This window comes from Choristoneura fumiferana, chromosome Z, assembly GCF_025370935.1.
Source record: "Choristoneura fumiferana chromosome Z, NRCan_CFum_1, whole genome shotgun sequence".
Taxonomy (NCBI): Eukaryota; Metazoa; Arthropoda; class Insecta; order Lepidoptera; family Tortricidae; genus Choristoneura; species Choristoneura fumiferana.
Genome location: NC_133472.1, coordinates 43,573,168 through 43,589,664, shown reverse-complemented (window position 1 = coordinate 43,589,664; position 16,497 = coordinate 43,573,168). Strand labels below are relative to the sequence as shown.

General features: G+C 38.7%; 2 protein-coding genes across 2 annotated transcripts in view; one reads left to right on the top strand and one right to left on the bottom strand.

Annotated features, from left to right (window-relative positions):
- Nucleotides 1-16,497, bottom strand: part of LOC141437922 (solute carrier family 35 member C2-like) — a 309,412-nt gene that overhangs the window by 269,393 nt on the left and 23,522 nt on the right. The window contains exon 9 of the mRNA XM_074101507.1: nt 9,234-16,394. Within this exon, the coding sequence (XP_073957608.1) occupies nt 16,370-16,394 (25 nt within the window). The 3' untranslated portion in view covers nt 9,234-16,369. The remainder of the gene's footprint in view (nt 1-9,233; nt 16,395-16,497) is intronic.
- On the top strand, nt 4,330-6,369 carry LOC141437887 (KIF-binding protein-like). Its single transcript, XM_074101445.1, has one exon. The coding sequence runs from the start codon at nt 4,653-4,655 to the stop codon at nt 6,306-6,308; it is 1,656 nt and encodes a 551-aa protein (XP_073957546.1). The 5' UTR covers nt 4,330-4,652; the 3' UTR covers nt 6,309-6,369.

The following is a 16,497-nucleotide window of genomic DNA, read 5'->3' as shown; positions in this document are numbered from 1 at the left end:
TAAAAATTCTTTCACCAATAGAAAGCTACACTATTTCTCATTAGTATAGACTACTCTTCTTCGGGAAAATGCAAAATTCCCGCGGGATAGAAATAAGTGAATTCAACTTCGGGTCTGATTTTAAACATTCTTTCACCAAAAGTAAGCTACAGTATTCCTGATTGACATAGGATACGTTTTTCCGGTAAAATCAAAAATTCCCCCGGGATAGAAATAAGTAAATTCAACTTTGGCACTGCTTTTAAAAATTCTTTTATATGATATAATTGACTATCCTCGATTGTCATAGGTCACTTTTTTTTCGGAAAATCCAAAATTCCCATGGGATAGAAAAAACTGAATTCAACTTCAGAGCTGATTTAAAAATTCTTCCACTAATATAAAGCTGCACTATTGCTGATTGGTATAATAGAAAATATCTCAACTTTGTTTGTTTCTTTGTTTGTTGGGGGTAATCTCTGAAACTACTGAGCTGATTTAAATAATTCTATTACCAATAGAAAGCTACAATATCTCTGATGGACAGTCTTCTTTTTTTAAATGCTAAATTTCCGCAGAATAAAAATAAGTGAATTCAATTTCGGGGCAGATTTTCAAAATTCTTTCTATAGTAGAAAGCTACAATATGTCTCTCATCGACAATTAAGAATATTAAAATAGATCATAACAGTAATTCATGTCCCGCGGGGACTTTAAAATTTCTCGAAATACAATCCTATATCGTGTAGGAAGTCGCCGGCAAAAGAAACGTAACGTCTTTAACGTTTCAGCGAAACAGGGTTTCAGAGTTGGTACGAATTATGAATGATTAATTACGTATGTAGGTTGATTTTTAAATTCCAAATTATGCACCATCTGTCTAAAACAACGTCTTACTGTATTTATATTTCCGTGTAATCCTCCGAAAAATCAATCAAAACACGAAAAAAAGGATCGCAGAAAGTAAATGAATGTTAATTGTTACCCCAAATTTAACGCGAGCGAAGCCGCGGGCAACAGCTAGTATATAGATAAATACATACTTAAATACATATTAAACATCCAAGACCCGAGAACAAACATTCGTATTATTCATACAAATATCTGCACCGGCCGGGGTTCGAACCCGGGACCTCAAGCTTCGTAGTCAGGTTCTCTAACCAATTAGCCATCCGGTCGTCCATATAAATAAACCCGGCCCGTATCGGTAACTTTCGTGATTCTCACTCATAGTCAAAATACCACAAACGGGATTTATCACGCTCGCTCGCGCTGCTAGGCAGACTTGACACCCCACACTTCAGTCTACTCGTGAGCACGGCCACTGTAACGTTGCCGAAACGTCGAGGTAAATATTACTCGTGTAAAAATAGCGTGATAAGTCCCGTTTATGGTATTTTGACTAGGATATGTTCAATTCAAAAGGTGGTACAAAGTGTTTTTAACCCCCGACGCATAAAGAGGGTTATAAGTTTGACCGGTATGTGTGTCTGCGTGTCTGTCTGTCTGTGGCACCGTAGCTCTTAAACGGGTAGACCGATTTGAATGCGTTTTTTTTATTTGATATCATTTTCTAGCGATGGTTCTTAGACATGTTTCATCAAAATCGTTTCAGCCGTTTTTGAGATATTGAACTTTGAAGTGGCAAAGTCGGGGGTTTTCCAACTTTTTGTTGGTTAGATTAGGTTATTATTATCTAGACTAGACAGTCACCAAAATCCCCAGTAGAGTTTCTTCTTAGAAATGATCTAATATTGTCAATTATTTGGCTAATTAATGAAGTTCAGTGGGGAGGATTTTGGGATTGTGAAGCCGGGTGAGCGGTTAGTTCCAACGGAGTGCTGAAAGTTTCTCGATGAGGGCTATGGCATAGATGTCGCTAGTGTCGCTGCTTAAGTGACTAAATAAGAAACAAACAAGCTGAGATATGTGGTGCATAGGAGAAATTCGTGTCTGTACTCCTGTCCAGTGGTGGTGTAGCGGTATAACACGCAGCACGGAATGCTGAGGACCTGGGTTCGATTCCCAGCGCTGGTCTCTTTTTCTGATTTTTCTGTGCATCTATGTTTCAGTTTGTATTTTCGATGTGGACTTTGCGGGATGACCGTAAAAGTAACAAAAATTTGGAGTTGAAATAAAAAATACAAAAAGACTCCAAAACCAATCATAATGGGATTAGATTTAGATTATAAAGCGGTTGAAATAAAAAAATGTATGAGTTACAGAACGTTGAAAATAAATGTTTTGACATTCATACAATATGTCCTCAGCCAATGGGGAAAGATCGCCGTTGTGGTACAGTCAGCATCAAAAGTAGCTATACACTTTCGTACAGTCGACGTCATAAATAAGTGATCATTTATGTACTGAAATCCAGCAGTCGTTATACAATTTCGTATGGCTTTTCAAACATGACGTTTAAGCCTGGGTCCCAAGATACAGGCTCAGCCTAGTTTGGGGTCCGCCGGGCACTGCTAATTGTATTTCGTATTTGTTACCTTATAAACATTTTTCATTTTTTTTTTCAAGTGACAAGGTACAAAAGTGATCACTTATTAATGAGGTTGACTGTACTTTGTCAATGCGACAGAGTAAAAAGGTGATCCGCCACTTTTGATGCTAACTGTACATATGTTGGTTGGGGTGGGTATTATAAAATATATTTTAAGTTTTTTATTTTTTATTTTTATGGTTTACAATGAAATACAACATATTAGAACTATGACTAGTGGCACTATAAAAGCTACATTTATAAGAATGGATGCACCCCAATATACAGAAAGATACACAATGCATTAAACTGAAAATAACCCTAACTGTCCATGTTCACATTATTTACTTATAGTGCGTTTACCATTGATCATCAGTTAACATAAACATTGTGTGAAAGTCAGGGATTCTTAACAGCATTTATACCTGCTGAGCTGGCAATGTTGCATTTTTGTTTTGTTTGACGACCAGATGGCCTAGTGGTTAGAGAACCTGACTACGAAGCTTGAGGTCCCGGGTTCGATTCCCGTGTCGGGGCAGATATTTGTATGAAAAATACGAATGTTTGTTCTCGGGTCTTGGGTGATTAATATGTATTTAAGTATGTATCTATCTATATAATTATATTTATCCGTTGCTTAGTACCCATAACACAAGCTTTGCTAAGCTTACTTTGGGACTAGGTCAATTGGTGTGAATTGTCCCGTGATATTTTTTTTTTCTTTATTTTTTTTTGTTAGTTTTTCTCGATTATTTCATAAAAAAATAATGTAAATTAAAAATGTGGTGTAAAGAACTGTTCTTAATATATAAGTTAATGTGTCTACTCCAATAATTATGCGTGATAGACTTTTATATTCTTTAAAAACAAACAAATGTTTATTGACAGTTTTTAAAGAAATATTCAACTTTAAAGTGCAAATTTTCATTAAAATCGAGCGTTGAAAAAATTCAGGATGGTAGTAAGTATATTAAACTTACAAGGAAAACAATAACGGTTAAGTTTTCTTGAGAATTATTAGTAGTTCGAGTAAGTAAATAGCAGCCTAAGGTGTAAAATATACCTAAAGTTGGAATATTCCGTACAAAATACGAAATCCTTAGAAAAATATTACTTAATTTTTTCGTAATAGCTACGGAATCCTATTTTGGGCGTGTTCAACACGCTCTTGGCCGGTTTTTATCTCGTATAACTACAGTTCCCGCAGGATAGCGATAAACGAATTCTACACGGACGAAGTCACGGGCAACAGCTAGTAAGTGGATAAATATGTCAAAATATAATTTTGAATTGAGTTAACAATTAATTTATGCTCGTAACAACATTGTTTATTCGGTTAACACTTCAACGCTTCGGCGTCTGCTGTTAACCTGTTCACTGCTAAAGCTTCTTGACATGTAAAGGTCAATAATATTCAGTTATTTTCGAAGTTCATTGATTAGTGTTAACTGACGGTTAAATGTGATGCCGTCTCCGTCTATTCGAACAAAACAAATAGAGACGACATCACACTTAACCGTCAGTTAACACTAATCAATGGATGGTGAAACAGCCCCTTAATATTATAAATGTGAAGATTTGTAAAGATGTTTGGATGTTTATTACTAAATTACGTCTAAACCGCTGAGCCGATTTAAATGAAATTGTACCTACCTATACCGATAAGTCCCGGGAAAGGACATAATAGTTTTTATCCCGGAAAATTGCATGGTTCCCGCGGGATAGCACGAATACTACGCGGTCAGAGTCGCGGGCAACAGAAGAAGAGAACTTGTAACAACTTGGACGAGTTGAAAAACCCCCGACATTGTCATTTCAAAGTCCAGTAAGTACCTGAAAATAGGCTGAAACGATTTTTGTCAAACAGAACTAAAAACCACCGTAAGGAACCTTGCTGTCACGTAAAAGGACCCCATCGAAATTGGTCCTACGAGAACTACGATGACAGAGGCAGAAAAACAGAGAGACTTGGCATCAACTTTTATCACTCCTTTTTTGCGTCGGGAATTAATCGTAATACCTATAATTCTTTTTCATTAAACCGCTTTGGTTACTGGCCTCAAACAGTCCACCACTGTCACAGTCACAACTGAAAATCAAGAATTGAAAATCATATTTTCAAACGCTAAATAACAGCAAAACGTGACACGCAAAATTATTAAGTTCTGTTGCCGTAAAAAAAATGGAAATCTTACACAGGATAAACCAGACGTTCGAGAGCGTGAGAACCACAATCAAATCAAAAAACTCAACGGAAAGAGTGCCGTCGTTGAAGAAGGACATCCACGCGTTGGGGAGCGACCTGGTGCTTCTCGGAAAGACCAACCATGACCAGTTCGTTCGCTCCCTCGCCATGGAGGGCTACCTTGCACTTCTCTCCGCAAAAACCTTGCCAATCTCCCTACTAGAGAAAAGAAATATTCTACACGGAGTCTTCGAGAAACTAAAACCCTACGCACTCAGAGACGAGTGTCTATTCATCTACCTCCGTATCCAGAACCTCCTCTGCTACTATCTAATCCAACTGGAACAGATTACACTCGCGCGCGAAATCCTCGAAGCCACAGAAGAGCTCTACGACAAAATTAGCAAATCACAGGCCGACCAGTACTTGGACGCAGAGGATTTGTTCACGACGGAACCTTTGACGACCGTCCGGCGCGTCAGTCCCGAGAAAATCGACAAAGTCATCACCAATAACGTTCAGATGCAGGCTTTTTTGTACAACAAATTAAACATCCCAGATAAGTACAGTCTTTATAATCACACGGCGTTGAGGCGACAGCTGGAGCTGAAAGAGGGTACTCCTCAGGACTGGGCACTCCGCACGGCCCGCCTCGGAAACTACTTTACCTATCTACACCAACTCGGCAACGCGCGGCACCACCTCTGCGCGGCTTATCACGTGCTCCGCACCTGCCACGACAACTGCAAACTGATGCCCGAAGAATTCGTGTTGCAGAAAGCGGACTTCGAGATCCACTTCCTAGAGCTCGGCCACCACTGGGTCAAATACGGGCTCACTCTATTCAAACTCTCCAAAAAGAAGATTTTGAACAGGTATTTCTCCGAAGAGGCTTCCAAAGCGGACTTGTGGAAAACCGTCGATTTGGCACAACAAGAGGACAACGCTGAGAAGTTCGAGGAAGAGAACTTAAAGGACATGGGCGCGGAGAAATCCAAAGGGGATGCTTGCGCCGAGAAACTGTTCCTGTTCCCCTCGCTGGATCTGCAAGAGATGGAAGCGCGTGTGCCTCAGGACAAGGTTGGCAGCATCGACGAAGCGCGGAAGCTGTTTGCTTTCACCCACAAGTGGCTGATGCGGACGAAGCACTACTACGACTTCGAGCACCACCCGGCGCAGTACATCTCGTGCTCGCTGCAGCTGGCGGAGCTCTACGAGCACTTGTCTTTCTTCGAGCGCAACATCGACAATCAGTACAGCATCCAGAAGCGCAGAGCAGACGTTCTGGAAACCCTGAACTCTCTGCTTAAAACGTGCGACAACGTGATGTCGGTACAGATCGATGTTATAAGAGAGCTGTCGCAGGTGCAACTGGAGCTTATGGCTTTGAATCTGCAGAAGTTGTGGCGGGAGGAGTCGCAGACCAACATCTTTAATTTGGACGCGGATGCGGACTCCATCATAAACTCTTTGGGGTCTGAGTCGAACAAGACGCTGACTGGACGGACGTTGAACGCTTCGTCTAAGAATGTGTTTCTGAGGAAGATGGAGGCAGCGACGTCAATCAACGGGAAGTTGGGCAGGCTGAGCGGGCAGATGGGTGTGAAGAGCCCTTCCCAGCTTAGCTTCAGCTCGGGTATATTGAAGCACTAGGTTCGTTTGGCAAATTTAATTAGTGAATGTTTGCATAATCGAATAAAAATCGGTAAAGTTACTTCTATTTCATTTCGTAGTTAAACCTACAATACTATAAATTAATGTTTTTCAATCTGTTGTTCGCGACCCCCCGGGGGGTCGCGTATCTTTCAGATACTCTCACCTTATTGTGTCTGATTATTCAATTAATCAGCTGAATCGTGGTTTTCATTGACATTAGGTACATTAAAAACAATCATGTCAAACATGACTCTAAGCCCAGCAGTTAATCTTTCGAGATTTTATCCCTATCCCGTGGGAATATCGGGATAAAAAGTAGCTATGTGTTATTTCAGAGGTCCAGCTACCTACATACTAAATTTCATGGCTCTAAGCCCAGCGGTTGTTATTTCAAGATTTTATCCCTAGGTATCCCGTGGGAATATCGGGTCAAAAAGTTGCCTATGCCTAGCCTATGTTTTATTCCAGATGCTCAGCTATCTACCTACCAAATTTCATCCAAATCCGTCCAGCCGTGTCAGCGTGAAAGAGTATCAAACATATTCACTCAGTGAGTGCACTTACAAACTTTCGCATTTATAATTGTAGTAGGAAGGATTTTTAAGTAATAGCGTTTACACCGCAGCTTCGCACGCGTAATGATTAGATACAGCAGTTGAATTGAAATTCCGGGATTTTATTAAATTCTCGTGGAAATTCCCTAAAATTACATCGTGGTTTCCAAAAGTATCTGAACACGACTCTATTGTTCACGGTGTAGAATCGTGTTCAGATATTTTTGATCAAATTTTTGGTCGCAAGTTTACGAACTCGACTGTATAGCAATTACGGGAAACACGTTCAATAAAAGCGCCTGATATTTTTTATGCCTAGACAGTTTTGAATATTTCAATGTAGGCATTACCTACTAGTGAGTATCAAATTTGTTTAGGGAAGTAGTAGGTATCTCAAGACTTTTTGATGTAAAAATAAAACCGCTCCAAATCAATTCGCATAACCGTTGAAAGTCATAATATCTTTCATAATGCTTTTTTCTCTGAATACATTAATTGTTTAGAATTATTATAAACAAACCAACCTTACCCTGTAGAGTTCTACAAAGAAATCGGAAAAATTTACGATAGCGAGAAAAAAATTATAACTAAAAATCATGACAAACATAACATGACTTTCAAATGTTATGCGATTATATAAACAATCAAATAAAACACAGTTTGCTTCATCACACGTAATATATTTATCTTTAGCGGTCTCACATTGGTCCATAGAACGATTTGTGCTTATTTTTTTTACAAAACATGTTATCAAAAATTTGACAGTGGTTTTGACATCAATATACCTGTACTCTCTATTACGTTTTACCAGAAATTTCAGTAAGAAGAAAGGAAGTTTCAAAACAAAGGATTCTGCTTTAGGCTAAGTTTCATTCGCCGTTATTTGCAATCAGTGCTGCAATTTGTATGGAAACACGAACAGCGCCCATAGCTGAATGTTATCGCGTTCGCGTTAAAACCTCAATTTGTATGGAAACACGAACAGCGCCTCTACCGGAATGTTGGCGATGTTCGTGTTTCTATACAAATGAAGATTTTAACGCGAATGCGATCGAGACGTATTTTGTAAACGAAAACTTACAATAAGGGGCTGTTTCACCATCCATTGATTAGTGTTAACTGGTGGTTAGGTGTGATGCCGTCTCTATTTGTTTTGTTCGAATAGACGGTGACGGCATCACATTTAACCGTCGGTTAACGATAATCAATGGATGTTGAAACAGCACCTCAGGATACTGATATTGGCAACCGCGACCGGATCGCGGGAACCGTTGCTTAAGAGCGCTTTCTCATATAAGTTGTCGCGCGACTGAAGCGCTGCCAGCGAGTCCCTTCACATTACAGCGGCTGTAGCGCGGCTAAGTCGCGACGCCGTCGCTAGCGACAGCCGCGCTTCACAGTATCAGCCACCGCTAGCTCGGAGCGCTGCAGTCGCGCTTCTGTCGCGCTGCAGCTGCGCTACTTAAGAGCGCTTTCTCATATAAGTTGTCGCGCGACTGAAGCGCTGCCAGCGAGTCCCTTCACATTACAGCGGCTGTAGCGCGGCTAAGTCGCGACGCCGCCGCTAGCGACAGCCGCGCTTCACAGTATCAGCCACCGCTAGCTCGGAGCGCTGCAGTCGCGCTTCTGTCGCGCGACCGTCGCGTAATAGTAAACAAAGACTACCGCTTGTAAATTGTAACTTGTATTTGAAGGGTCCACGGAAAGAACATGCCTAGTCACCTTTTTTTTAAATTGAGATTTTATTCTCAAAATGTAGAGCTCACACAGTACTACTGAATTAGATAATCTGAAAACTATATAAAATCTATTTTTTTATCTTTTAAATAAATGGTAACCATAGTAATTGTTCGCGATGACTAACTTTCAAACCGCTATAACTCATAAAGTTACTTAGGTGACTACACACGTGCTTTCCGTGGCCCGTGGAGCCTTCATTTGTATCTAAGTGAAATAAAGCACTGGTCGCGGTCGTGTGTCACGGTCGTCGGTTGCGGTCGTCAATATTGGAACGCTACCTTAATATTCACTGTAGTGCGCCGTGCGCCCGAGCAAAACCGACGCTCTCCGCAATGCTAATAATAATAATTTTGTAACTTTCCTTCTACTTACACCGAAACATATATACGTACAATGTTTGGAATCAGCTCGCCTTCTGTACATGTAAAAATATAGCGAAATAAACACGTTTTCAAATTCCACTTTTCCGTTGTAATTATTTATAAGTAATATAAATGCTTAGTCATGAAGCATAAAACCAATAGACTGGAAAAGTCATCAATTGTTTGACTAAAAGAGTGCGGCGAAGGCTGCTTTATGATTAGATTACTCAAGGTCGAGCATGACGCAGAGTTGGACAAGCAGGAACAGCGGCGTCTTTAGCCCATGTAGCGCCCGTGTGCAATTATCATAGCACCATCTAGGAAGCGCGCGGTCAAAATGCAATAGGTACAAAGTGCCGCGGCCGGCGCCCCTAACACCGCTGCGCCCGTGTGCAACGCACACCCTGCACTATAGGTAAAGACGCCTCTGAGCAGAAACTATTCTTTGTCATTATCTAGGACTTTCTTAAGTTACTATGAATTTTGAAATATCATTGTCGCAATCGGATCTCGGAACCTGACTCTCTAAAAAGACTAAGGGTCTGTTTCAACACTCAGTGATTACTTTTATGTGACAGAAAATTATAATGCCGTCTCTGTTTATTCGGACAAAACAAACAGAGACAACATCACATATATCTGTGACTTAACATTCATAAATGAAATAGAGAAACAAGCCTTTTATTTCGTCTTTGGAAATAGAAAGGATTAAACTAACATTATAGCGGTAGTGCTAATATGTAATTAGTGACAAATCACAGTAACCCTTTGCAACTGGACAATATTCCCATACTCTATTGGTTTTACACTCGATGTACGTATCGATCTACATAATTTGACATTTTAATTCATTTGAGCGTCCTTTAAAAAAAACTCTTGTCTATAAATCGATCTAATAATAACTATTTTATTATTTAATAAAAAAACTATAAACTATTTACAAAACAAACAATTTTATGTACAACAGGAGAAATAATAATAATCAATAAAAATTAAAAATCTTTATCTACACACATCTCATAAACCCTTTATAATGCGTTCAAAAATCAGAATAAATATGACTAGCGTGATAATATCTGATTTGTTATTACAAATTTCTTATCTGTGAATTTTTTTCGATTTAATTATTGTATTTAAATTTGGATCATAGCTCAAAAACAAATCAATTTGATTGGACCTCAATTCTAATATCAGTCGAGATGACGTTTTAATCGAATTTAATGTCAATTGCAAACAATTTTGACTAATCTCGCACGTTACGTGCTTGACTTGTACTTGATATCGAACGAGATGAGGGCTGGGGCCGCGTCTAGTTTGCTCCTGAATTAAAAAAAAAACTACGATTGCGTGACACACGTCAGGAAAGATTACATTTGCCGCCATTTTTGACGTTCAATTTGTTTTGTTGCAAAGACTAAAATATTTTGTTTAAAATATGTGTGAAGATAAAGCAGTGTATGTAACTACATAATGACGCATTAAAAACTCGTGTGATGTTAAACCCACACTCGCATTTTAATGCTCATTATGTAACAGTCGCATAAGCTATTATTAAATACGTTGGAATAACTTCGTTTTTAAATTGATCAAAAATCATACGACTAGGTAGGTACAGTAAATGTAAGCTCTGGTGATACGCATAATCACATGAAACAGCAATACTTAGTGATCACTATTTCGCTTGCACTAAAAAAATACCATTCGACAATCGAAGGCATACTTAACCCATTATAAAAGAGACTGAAGGTTTCGGTGGCAGGCTAGTTGACTTCGAATTTCGAATTTCGAAGTTCGTGTCGTACCGTCCCTCTCATTCTCGTATTAAATAGTATAAGCGTCAGCGGGATGGAATGACACGAACTTCCATTTTCGAATTTCGTAGTAGCCCTCCGTGAGGTCCGTTTGACAACTTTGAAATTTGCGTCAAGTTTTGTGATTGGTTGAATAACTGGATGAGCCAATCGCAAGCAAGACTGTAACGTCAAACGCACCTCACGATTATAACGCCATCTAGCGATATTCCGCTAGTCAAGAATCACTCATCGAACGAACAATCCAATTTAAAAGGAAAAAGTTGTTCCATCAACTCCTTGACAAATTCGAAGCCGTTAAGCGTACTAAAATAAACGTCAGACGTCTGAACATGAAACTACCGTGAGACTCACTCATATAAAATATAATGACCCGGATAACTCACGTCTTAAATCGAAACATGTCGAGCTAAACTCGATTTAAGAGAGAGCGGCGGCGCGTAGTGCGCGTGTTGCAGCAGCCGCTGAGTCGCGTTGCTCCGAAGACGAAGGGCTACGGATTAGCCCGAAACATGTCGAGCTAAACTCGATTTAAGACGTGAGTTATCCGGCTCATTATATTTAATGCCAGACGTCTGAACAAAAGTCAAGATGTAATGAATGACATTAAGTGGATAAATTGTCTATTAGTTGCTAAGTTTTTATGTAAAAAGAGCTCCTAGCGATATACCTGCGCAGTGAGCGAAATACGGTCCAAATTGGCGGCGGAGCAGTGGGGGACGCGGGCGCGGCCGTCACGCCATTGGCTTGTTAGTTGACCAGATGCGTAAACGTATCCCCTCCACTAGCCACCCAGCAGGGCTACTACGAAACTCGAAACTCGAAGTTCGTGTCGTCCGATCCCTCTGACACTTATACTATTTAATACGAGAGCGAGAGGGACGGTACGATACAAACTTCGAGTTTCGAGTTTCGTAGTAGCCATGCAGAGCTCTTTTTACGAGCGTTGTATTGTACTCTTTACCGGTCCGGATAATACTGGCATGGAAATACCGACCCTGTTTTTCATGTACACACCCATAGAAGCTCATGTCAGTTTCTATGGGCGTGTACATGAAAAGCAGGGCCGGTATTTCCATGTCGGTATTATCCGGACCGGTAAAGAGTGACACCTGTCAAAACGAACGAGTCAAAGATACATTTTTATTTTTGCGATTACTTATAGACTTTACCGTATTTAGACGATAGTACAAAAAAGTGTACAGTCGCCAAAATTACTATAGGAACAGTCGTTTGATAGCAGGCGACTATACACACAGACACAATAATATACCAATAAATGCACACGACAATACATCAATAAATCTTAACTTTAAATAAAAGCAAACACTTTGTTTGATAAAGTTAAATTATTACGTAGTCCTGCACAGTTTACTAATTTAACGGCTAGCAAAAAATTAAACCACCTCTTCCACTCTTCATCTTGAGCTAATTTAGTTTTTTAATGTTTTTTTTTGGAGTCTTTTTGTATTTTTTATTTCAACTCCAAATTTGTTACTTTTACGGGTATCCCGTGAAACCATATCGAAAATACAAACTGAGACATGGATGCACAGAAAAACCAGAAAAAGAGACCAGCGCTGGGAATCGAACCCAGGTCCTCAGCAATTCGTGCTGAGTGCTATAACCCCTACACCACTGCTTAAGTAGCATAGTAGAAATAAGCAACCTGAGATATGTATGCATAGGAAAAATTCGTGTCTAGATTCCTGTTCAGCAGTGGTGTAGGGGTTATAGCACGCAGCACGGATTGCTGAGGACCTGGGTTCGATTCTCAGTGCTGGTCTCTTTTTCTGGTTTTTCTGTGCATCCATGTCTCACTTTGTATTTTCGTTCTACAACTTTTGAAAATAACTTGTATTATGATTTTTATTATAGTTTAAAGTTTAATTAGACAAGCAATGTATTACAATGTAGTAAGTACAAGGCAATCAGGTGACTGTTGTGGTGCCTACTGTGCTCACATACAAAAGAGTTTATAAAATTAGGGTTTTTTTTAATAATTCGTATTTTATAATAAGTAAATTATCAAATTAGAAAACATAAGTTAATGTGAATATAGCAATGCATGTAAAATAAAAGGTAGATACCTAGTAAATGAACTATTGCTGTTTAATGTCCACGCAAACTAAGTAAAATCCAGAGCGTATAACTCGATCTCAAAACTAGCGCGTTCAAAAACTTTCTAGTTTTACACTTGTTGCACAATGTACTATTAATGACTTGACACTTTAGGATGGTACTTCTTTGTCCTACTAGTTAGGTATAAGATCGACTTGACGACAAAATCAATAGCAAAGCAACCATAATTACTAGCCGTTAAGAGAAATATCCACAAATTGTAAATGCAATTGACAAGATTTCATATTTCTAAGACTATAATTTGATTCGTTCTCTGTATTCTGTTTGGAAAGAGAAAAACGCTGATATTTTTAAAATTTCGCTACAACTATTAATTAATTTATTACAATTTTTTCAAGATGTGCTTATTCTAAAAGGGCATAACTCCAAAACTACGACACAATAGATCCATTACTTTTGTCTAGTCTCTTAAAAAAAAGCTCACGTAAATCTGACGTAGACTTTGCATAGAGAAAATATCAAAATTATGACAGCTCCTTTTTCTGGTGATAAAGGCAAAGGAAACATATCTATTCTGTGGTAGTGTTGGCAAATTCAGACATATTTTTTAAATTTTTTGTATTTTTTTTAATATGGAGAAATCAATTATAATAAATATTTTCCCATGTTCAGGAGGCAAAACTCTTTCGATTCCTGTAGTAATTAACAGATGTAAAAAAAATGAAATCTTGTCAATTATGTGACGATAGAGATCTAGATGCGCTGCCTTTTAATATTATAGGTTTTTCATATTTTATACTAATTTATACTTTTATTTCGGTCATTTAAGGAATGAGAAGGGGTCAATCCCGGAATGAGAGATAAGCTGGAAACTCGTATACAGCTTCATTTTGGTGTCCTAAATGTTGTCTCAAAAGTCACATTTAATCTCGTGTCCGCGTCGTGAGTTATTCAAGGTCAAATGTCAAAAAAGTCAGTTTCTATCTTACGTATTTTCTGACATATTTACATACGTACATACGAACATTGCAAGTTAAATAAAAAATCATATAAATAATTTTATGTTAATGATATTTCAATGACTTAAAACTTCACGTGATCACGGTCGACCTTGCATCAGTCAGTATGGTTGAGCGCTGCGGGCTCCCGGCCCTCTATCTCAAAAACGGTTCGACGTACGAAAAATTTTTAACACACTATTTGTTTCAAATTATATGCTCTACAATTTTGTAATAAATGTTAACATCACTGGAGCTATAGAAAGCGAGATAATCGCGAAAAACTGACTTTTCTGACATTTGACCTTGAATATTGACTTTGAGACAACATATAGGACACCAAAATGAAGTTGTATCCGAGTTTCCAGCTTATTATCTCTCATTCCGAAGTGAATCTCCTTATATAACCGGATTATTTGACAAGTTCGTACGTGGCAGTTTATAGAACCCTGTCGCAGAAAGCGTCTGCTGCCTTTATCAAGATTTTTTTGGTAAGTGCGGAAAATGCTGACTGGAACAGGGTCCTGCCGAGTATCATGCACTAACTTGTGAAGTTACAATAATATTTTTTTTAATATTAATAGTTAAATGAAGACTGGGTCTTCAGTAATAAATAATAGTGTAACATAATATAACAACGATATACTTATTTAATAATTATGGTAATATAAAAACTTAGGGTTAAGAAGAAAATGTACAGTTTTCAGTAGGTATCCTTACTATTCACATTCATCATCATCATCCCAGCCTATATACGTCCCACTGCTGGGCACAGGCCTCCTCTCAGAACAAGAGGGCTTGGGCCATAGTTCCCACGCGGGCCCAGTGCGGATTGGGATCTTCACACGCACCATTGAATTTCGCAGCTTTGTGTGCTGGTTTCCTCTCGATGTTTTCCTTCACCGCAAAGCTCGTGGTAATTTTAAAATGTAATTCCGCACATGAATTTCGAAAAACTCAGAGGTGCGAGCCGGGGTTTGAACCCACGACCCTCTGCTTGAGAGGCGATAGGTCAAACCGCTAGGCCACCACGGCTTAATTATTCGTATTACAATCAGGGTTTCTATGACAAGCTAGATGGCGCTAGTATGGTAAGGTCTCGTATCGTTTGTGATTGTTCAAATAACTAAATGAGTCAATCGCAAATAACTAACGTCAAATAGACCTCATGAAATTACTGGCACTTGAGGTATCCCATCTTAGGCCTCTAGGTTGGCAACGCATCTGCAATACCCCTGGTGTTGCAGATGTTTATGGGCGGTGGTGATCTCTTACCATCAGGAGGCCCACATGCTCGTTTGCCATCCAGTCGAATAAAAAAAAGAAGATACTAACGCCATCTAGCGATATAACATGTGTCAAAAAATCCCCAGTAGATTTTAAGAACAAAAAATCGAAATGACCTCAAATTAAAGGTAAGCATGGATAAGTCACCATATACTTATAAGTTTTAGGAGCTGTTCCACCATCCATTGATTAGTGTTAACTGGCGGTTGGGTGTGATGCCGTCTCTATTTGTTTTGTTCGAACAGATGGAGACGGCATCACATTTAACCGTTGGTTAAGGCTAATCAATGGATGGTGAAACAGCCTCTTAGTCAAAAATAATAATAAAGACAAACTCTTTTGTTGTCCGTACTTTTTGTTGGCTGTGCATACACGTTAAGCCAATATGGACAAAAACACGAGAAAGGACTAATTCACAGCAAATTTCATTGAAATTGTTAGAACCGTTTCAGAGATCCCGGAAACAAATTAAGAAATATACAGGAATATCTCGTGTACAGGTGTTAGATTAGATTAGATAGATCATAAAATGGAATGTTAGAATTATATATGTCAATTTAACAATACAATATAAAACACTACACAAATTAAACAAAAACATAATAGAACATAATAAGGAATGTTATAATCTCAAGTTTACAACATCACAACGCACGGACATGTATCTAAGTGGATGGGGTCAATCAATCTATAAACACGTCCCGACAAGTTGATGGCTAAAACAATCTCGCATGTTGCCGTGATTTCGTTTATCAGAAGCGGAACTGATGAGAGTAAATGCCAATTGCCACCAATAAACCATCATTTCCTGTCACAATAGTAATAAAAAACTAGTACACTAGCCCCAAACACCAGACAAAATTAATATCTGTTAAGCTCATGCTAGACATATTTTGACAATTAGCTCCACAAATTAAACAGTTCAACTCGCGATTTTTAGTCAATGTAATGTAACAGAATTCTTTCATAACTGTCATAAACTTTCATGTTCATAAAACAAAAATTTGACTTGGGCGGGTCAGCATGGTACGTCTTCAGTACTAAATATTGCCGAGTCAATATTACGTATTCAAAAATGTACACGCTCGGTTATTATACATTTCACCGTACGCCATCCACTTCAACAAAGGCCCGTGTTAAAATAATAAGAAGCCATAATTTACGTAAAAACCAATTTACATTTGCCATGTTCAAAATGGGACAGCCACAAAAAAATGGCCACACTCAAATCCGGTTCCTTACATCGTACCTTAAAACAAAACAATTGCATCATTAAACGAACCCGTCGAAAGCGTTTCGGATCTCGTTTTACTTTAAACAACGAGCGAAACAAATTAGAAAACGCTGCACAG

What these genes read in the sequence shown, in the direction of transcription:
- LOC141437887 (XM_074101445.1), top strand. Translation starts at nt 4,653, where the DNA reads ATGGAAATCTTACACAGGATAAACCAGACGTTCGAGAGCGTGAGAACC.